Below are 7524 nucleotides of genomic sequence, written 5' to 3'. Positions count from 1 at the left end.
ACCCCCCCATCCTTAAGTGACCTTGCCTAGTTTAAGTCACAGTAACACTGTTATGTCTCATTTCCTCTATGATTTTATCTTACGATAAAAACAGACATGCATACCTTCACCTTTCTTTAGCAGTGAAGGCTCAGACTCAACAGGGTTGGGACAGCTAACAAAACATGCAGCTCTGTGCCACTGCCATTTTGAGAGACTAGAAATAGTTACTACCTGACATGGACATTGTAAGAGGCAGACAGAAATACACAATGTATAGAGGGGACTGTGGTCGCAGGACACTGTGCCAGATTCTGCAGTGATTTTCCAGTAGGAAGAGGAGTTTGGAGAGTGGATTGGAATCTGCCTCAACATTTATTTTCCTTTATGTAATGTTAGCAGCAGCAGTCAGCTAAGACACCTGATCTACAGCCCTCTCAGAAGACATAAGGGAACTGTTGGCAGAGTGTTCTCCATGAGGACCCTTTGACTCCTGTTTGCTTGCCCCCCCCAAAGTAGCATTAATCTGCTGATTATCAGAACAGTGTGCAAAGACTGCAAACTATTTGTTACAGCATTGGGAAAGCATGGGTTGGAGGGGGGAGGGGAGGAGAGAAGAAGCTGTATTCTGTTGTCTATTAATTTAATTGTAAACAGAGTACAATATTGCTACTGGATGGTTACTCCTAACCAGGGTAGGTTTTAAAATTTTTGTTGGATGGTCTAAGTAAATACTATTACAGAAGACACTTAAGAAAGAAATGCAGTGAAAAGGGGAGGGAACTTAAGCAATTTAGCAAGTTCTTATTTCCCAACAGATATGACAATAATAAATATAGAGCATTTTTATAAAAACAAGTACAGCGTGGTTGCCTCTCACCAACCACATACATTGTTCGTCCAATCCTGAGCATTATTATTGACAATTAGCTAATAGGCAAGAAATTTTCTAATGTCTTATGCTGAGCCCAGTGTTCCTGGACAGGGGAGAGAATGACCTGGGTGACCCATCACCTCAATGTATCTGCTTAAATGTGATTGTTAAATCCAGAATGCCTGTGCTAAGCATCAGAATCACAAGAGAAAACTCTGGTCCCCGTAAATGATGGACTCTTGTTTTCAGGCCCCAGTGTTTCATCATGTTTGCAGAAGTGGCTTACATCTTAATGCTGCAAAAACTGGGTTCTGAAAGGGTCCCCAGGCAGGATAGCTGTTTGATTCCCACTGTTCAGTACAGACCCGGTACTGTGACATCTTTTACATGCGTGCCCTCTGGAATTCCACTCCCACTACTCAGACAGACAATCTCAAACACAACTGCAAAGATGGCACATCCTCCCAAAATGGCTGTCACTGCAGTTGGCCACACAACTCTCATTTCAGAGCTGTTCAAAATCAAATCATTTTAACAGTCGTCTAAGGAAGGTTTAGATTATGATAGGAGCTAAAACCCCTTATGCCCATTTCTCCATACAGAGAACCATGCCCCAGAGCCTGACAAGGGAGACCAGTAACTAAAGACGTTTCAACCTCCACAGCACTGAACCAGGTCCCTACCTTGAAAAGAGAAAAATGATTTGCGCTGAATCCCATATGGGGTCATTTTAACAAGTACACTGGTCTTAGGGAAGAACCTGATACAATCCTTATGACAAGCTGTCACTTGCATATTAAAGGAGTCAAAAAGACTTGCTTCAAATGAGAAAACCACTTAGTCTTGAACTCGAGGCTTGTGGGGTGGAGAAAACACAGCTGCCCAGGCCTGATGGAAAAGCTGGATCAGCTTGTAAAGGAAAGGCAGGGATGTGGGAGCAGCTGCAGAGCAAGGAAAAAAAAGAAAGAGAGGGAAAGATTTGTTATAGAGGTAAGTGCAAAAAATATTACATTCAGAGTTACATTGGTCTGATCCCAACTAGGACAAGTGGAAGCCTACTTTCTCCTGACCAGGAGCAGGAAGCTTCAGGGCAAAGAGCACTCAACTCTGGTGAGCTACACTGCAGTATACAAAGGCTGATTTGGACATTAGACTCACCTGTCAGTTGAAGCCTAGCAGCAGGGTACTATTAATGATTATATTTCCTAGGATTATTCCAGTCACTAGAAACACTCATTGCAAAGTGAACTTATTAAGTACTAATAAGTGCATTTTAGGGTAGTTTTGCTTTGGCTTGTACCTTAATTGGGTCTCAAAGTTAATGTCAGAATTATTTTCCTTTTCTGAAGTCCTGTGGTAGCAACCATTTTTACCAATCTGGACTTCTGACTGCCACCACTCTTGCAGCATTTCTGGCTAACAGAGATGGATATAGGGCTTAAAGTATATGTGGACTTCCACACCCCAGAAGTCTGTGTTCCAAAATAATTACCTACATCACCACCTGTTGGGAAAGCTAAGGAATGTGTATGCAGCTGACCTACACATTTCATTGTAATAATTCAAAAAGAAACTGAGGGTAGCTGAGAGCTGCCACATACCCACCACTCCTATACCATATCCTAATGAGAGAAGCATGAATAAAGCCCATCTCTAGCAGTTTCTGATTTTTATTCGCAACCATAACAAATGACATGTAACATGCTGAAGCCTTAATCCCATACCTGGGTCGAGTCTCACCACAACAAGGTATAGTATAAAAGCAGCTAATAGCATCTTTTTGTAAGAGATAAAACAGAAGTGGCTTGACATGAACCTCAGTACTCTATGTAGAAGTTTCAGCATGGTCAAGAACTTTTCAGGTAGAGAGCCTGGAACAAGAGACAAAAGGTAGGGTGAGAAGACAGGCAACACAAGACAGAAAATTATGTCTTGAGTGACTTTCAATATCCCCACTTTGGGGCTGAAGCAGGTCTTCACTGACTTCATGACTACCATGGAGATATCCTCGGTAGCAACTGGGCCAACACAAGACAGGGTATGCTTTGTTTTTCCTCTGCCTGAATACAGGAGCTCCATTTATCAGGGGAGGTGGGGATAGAAGTCATTAAGACACCTGTCATAGTTGGACCACTACCTTCTAAAGGACAGATCCCTGTCCTCCAGTACCCTCGCTGGGATAGTGATCTAAACTGATCTGTCCCCAAAGACTCATGAAGCCACTGGGATTCCAGAGTCCTCTGGGGTATGTTCCCACTGACCTCGCTGGCTACCCTGTCAATGGCTTTGTCAGTCTGTGGAATAGCACACTGACTATGGCCACAGACCCAAGGGCACCCAGGCATCCACTCCCTCTGTGGCAGCAGCACAGTTCCCCCCTGGTATGCAGGAGACCTGAAGTAGAAGGGCAGGCAGTTAGAGAGAAGATGGCTCTTAACCCATATTGAAGATGACTGACTGTGGTGCAGATTCTTCTTAAAGACCAAAGGTATGTCAGGGTGGCAGTGAAGATGCTTTTCTTCTCCACTGCCACCGCATCTGCAAACTGCAGCTCAGCAAAACTGTTCCAGGTGCTGAACAGTTTAGCTAACCCAGAATGCCTCCACTCAGAAACCAAGTTGTCTAGAGTCTGCAGTGAAGAGTTTCTGTCCTTTCCCACCCAGCTTGCCCCACCTTCCTCACAGACAAAATATAGGAGTGTTTTGGTATATTCTGGTTCAGTGTTACAAGAGGATATGTCTTGGGGATTACCACTTTTGTTAAAGAGTCAGAGTTCAGAGTTGAGGAGGTTGTTTTGTCCAGTTTATATGGATCAGTTTCAATGACTGTCACCCACTGACAAAGGATGTACTCTGGGGGGGATGCAGGCAACCGGCTATGACCTGGGCCTGTGCCCCTCCTTGCTTGTAAATAAAATGCTAAGGGAGACTGAAGTCATTGCTAGCAAGGACTGTCAATGCCTCCCCTTGGGTGGGCAAGGGACCAGACATTCTAAAGTCTGAGACTGTTCAGCCTCTATTACTTGACTCTGACTCCCCATCTAGCTACCAAGCTCCACTACCTATCTCCAAGCTCCCCTTTTTTGGGGCAGATAATTGAACTGTGGTCACCCAACAGCACATATAAATGCAATTTGATTTCTGAAGCCTTGTTAGTCTGGCTTTTGCCCTGAATACAGCATGGAGGCCATCCTCGTGGCCTTGGCTGACAATCTTCCCTTGGAGGTTGACTAGGGAAACTGTGCCCTGTTAATCTTGCTAAGATGTTTCTTTGGTTCAGTTGACCATGAGGTGCTGAAAAAGCATTTGCATAGCCTGGAGGGTGTATGTGGGACCACACTTAACTGGTTCTGCCCTTTCTTAGGAGAGAGGTTCCAGAAGGTGGTGATGAGTGATAGTTCACCATCCTCTTGGAACCATCCCTGTGGGGACCCCCAGGGCTCCACCCTATCACCCTGTTCAATGTGTATGTGAGGCTGCTGGGTGAGATCATGCAGATATTTGTAGTGTGGAGACATCAGTATGCTGATGACACCCAACGTTTTCTTTCTTATCTAAAATAACCTGGACTCTGCAGTCTGTCCTTTCCCACTGCCTGGCTGCAGCTGGGGACTGGATGCAAGTGAGCCAACTAAAGCTGAATCCAGACAAGACAGAGGTGATGCTGATGGGCAGTCGGCATAACCTGGAGGGCAGGGTTTAAACACCTACCACTGATAGGGTTCAGTTTCCTTCTGTCAGTCAGATTCACAGGTTTGGGGTGCTCCTGCATCCTCTGCTACACCTGGGTCACCAGGTGGCAACAGTGCTTAGAAGTGCCTTTCACCAACTTCATCTGGTATAAAGGTTGCAACCTTTTCTTTCCAACTGAGATCTGGCCACCATCATCTATGCCTTCATAACCTCAAGGCCAGACTACTGCAATGTGCTCTTTGTGGGGCTGCCCTCAAGGACCAGCCGAAGGTGCAGCTGGAGCAGAATGCAAGCCTTCTAATGGGGGTGAGTCACATAACTAGCGCACTAGAGTCTGCACTGGCTCCCAGTAGCTTACCAGGAGCAATTCAGGGTGCCAGTTTTGACCTAAAAGGCCTGGGCCCTGCCATGACCATCTTCTCCCATATGTCCCATTATGATCTTTAAAGTCTGGGATCTTCTGTAAGCCACTCTGAGCCTTTGTTGGGAAGTGTGGTATATAAACGCTAATACATAAATATACAGTACAGCCTCTGCATTCCCACAGCAATCTTCATAGGGCAGCTTTAAGAAAAGAAACACTGTATTCATCTCTGGGTTTCCCCAGATTTGCCTGGGCTTTATCAGAGATGTGACCTCACAATGGATACTGCAATTCAGAAAGTACTAAGAGTAAGGGGACAGACGACTATTATTGGACACCTAAAAAACTATTTTGGCCCAATCTCAGTTGCTTGCATTTCTAAAACCTGCAAGAAAAATGCAGGAGTATGAAAAGGAAGAGAAAACCTACCCAATGCCCTCTCCCTCACTGTGACAGGCTGCTCTCTGGGAGTTGACTGCATCTCTTCGTGGTGTACCCACTGATGCCTCCTCTCATGAATGGTACTGAGAGTCAAGAGTTGTTGCTCCTTGTCAAAAACTTCACAGCTCTGTGCCAGTTCCTCTGCTTCTGCAAACTGTCCAAGAGGCAGCAGCACATGCAACAAATAAAGCTCCATCACGGTGCCATATGAAGGAAGGCTTTTGTTGGTTAGATCCCTTAACCAGTCATTGCCAACTTCCAACATCACATGGGGCTCCCTCACTCTGCTATATAAAAGGATACTAGAATACAAGAAAGATAAACATTACAAACACAAGCTGTTACCCTCTTGACACCTTCAAGGATAAAAGATGCTGCAGAGAATGAAGTGTCCTACTTGTTCTTTCATTCTAAAAAGGTTTCCACTGAACAAAGGCATAGCAGGACAGCTCCACACCCTGGTCACAGATGGTGTACATGGGGCAGTACCAGCCGCTGTGCTGCTGATGTCAGCGACATGGCCAGCCACCAGTGCAGCAGCAGCTACTTCTCCACCCCTTTCTCAACAGACACAGTGCCTAGGGCTGGGGCCGTAGCTGCCTCCCCTCCTAGTCCTACTCTCATGCAAGGCTGGAAAAAGAAGGGTGGCAAAAAGGAAGGAGAAAAATTACAGAACATGCTAAATGGATATGTTGCTGTACCTGGTTACTTCAGACAGCACATCTAGAAATTATTGGCAGGGACTCACCACAGCTCCAAGATTTTTGGAGGCAGATGTTCAGGGGTGTGGTAATACCGCAGGACCCAAGAAAGTACTTCTCTCCACCGGTTCATCTCTGACAGGGCCTGGATCCCCACAATGCACAGGGAACATTTCACTTCTTCTGAGCTGTCCAATGGATGAAACAGGCCAAATGAGCACTTTGCTGAGAAATGTGGTTTCAAAGCAGTTTCAGCTAATACACATTTCCAGCAGCATGAATGGAAATATTAAGGTCAGATTCCTCATGCCATAAATGTGCACAGACCTTTTAATAATAATAAGGATTTGTCCATATTTATACATATTAATGAAACTAAAATAAACCCAGTTATATCTAAACATTCATTCAGGGTGTTAACAACAAAACCCACACTCCAATAGTAATCTGGTTACTAGAAAAGCATGACAAAAACTGGCATCATTATTTTTAGTACTGCAATCACAATATAAATTTAGCATTAGGATAATTATTGGGATTTCCAAATTAAATAATACATGGTTTACAAAACACTCTTCAAAACCAACCCCGTCCTTAACCTCCAAAACAAAATTCAGTGAGAAAAGATTGTCTTCTTCCCAAGGCACTGGCCTGAAACCCATGAAATTGGATTCAGTTTCTGGTTACATCCCCAGGACCTGTAACCAGTCATTTAATCTTTCTCTGCCTCAGTTCTCCCTTTACAAAAGGGGAAGTTTCTAACGCCTTTGATTGATCTCATCTATTTAGTCTACAGGCTCACTGACAGCCTGTATCCTCCAATGTTTCTACAGCAGGTAGCACCAGGAGGTGCTGGTCTGAGCTGGGGACACTGGATGGCTGTGTTACACAAACAATGAACAGCAATAAAATGGCAACTAAGAACAAAAATAAAATACAAATAAAACCAAAACAACTTCTGCTCACCTGCAGACTTTCAAAGTATCGCACTGTGCATCTTAAACCAGACAGTTCTACTTTTGGGACTAACTTTAACCCCTTCTTCCAGGAAACCACCATCACCAGGCCCCTCTCCATTTCCTTTAAATACCTTGGTGCACTGTGGGCCAAACTTTTTTGACAGATGTGCCACAAATTAGCCTGACACCCTCTTTGAGGGCCACTCTGATCCCCTCCCCCAATCTGCTGCTTTGCTTTTTGCCTCCTACCCTGTGTTCCCTCCTCTATCGGCTGCTCTGCTCTGCTTTCTGCTCCCTGCCTTGCATCCCTGTCCAATCTGCTGCTCTGCTTTCTGCTCCCTGCCCTGTGCTCTCTGTCTGGCCTGCTACTCTGCTTTCTGCCTGCACTGCTGCTTTGCTTTCTGCTCCCCACCCAGTCGTCTGCCCCACTTTTTGTTCCCCCATGTGCTTCCTCTCCGATCTGCTGCTCTGCCCTATGCCACAGACCCCCTCCCCCATGGACTGAAAATGAATA

The 7524-nt window shown here is 45.1% G+C and overlaps 1 protein-coding gene across 1 annotated transcript in view; it reads right to left on the bottom strand.

Moving 5' to 3' along the window:
• Positions 1–67: 67 nt before the first annotated feature.
• Positions 68–7524, bottom strand: part of PEX26 (peroxisomal biogenesis factor 26) — a 12729-nt gene continuing 5272 nt past the window's right edge. Inside the window, exons 2-5 of the mRNA XM_019515565.1 lie at positions 6099–6239; positions 5339–5652; positions 2578–2724; positions 68–1794 (exon numbers count right to left, since the gene is read on the bottom strand). Of these exons, the coding sequence (XP_019371110.1) occupies positions 1691–1794; positions 2578–2724; positions 5339–5652; positions 6099–6239 (706 nt within the window). The 3' untranslated portion in view covers positions 68–1690. The remainder of the gene's footprint in view (positions 1795–2577; positions 2725–5338; positions 5653–6098; positions 6240–7524) is intronic.

Source organism: Gavialis gangeticus, unplaced genomic scaffold (genome assembly GCF_001723915.1).
Source record: "Gavialis gangeticus isolate Ggan-Ray unplaced genomic scaffold, GavGan_comp1, whole genome shotgun sequence".
NCBI lineage: Eukaryota > Metazoa > Chordata > Crocodylia > Gavialidae > Gavialis > Gavialis gangeticus.
The sequence above is the reverse complement of the archived record's forward strand: the minus strand, read 5'-3'. Positions and strand labels throughout refer to the sequence as shown.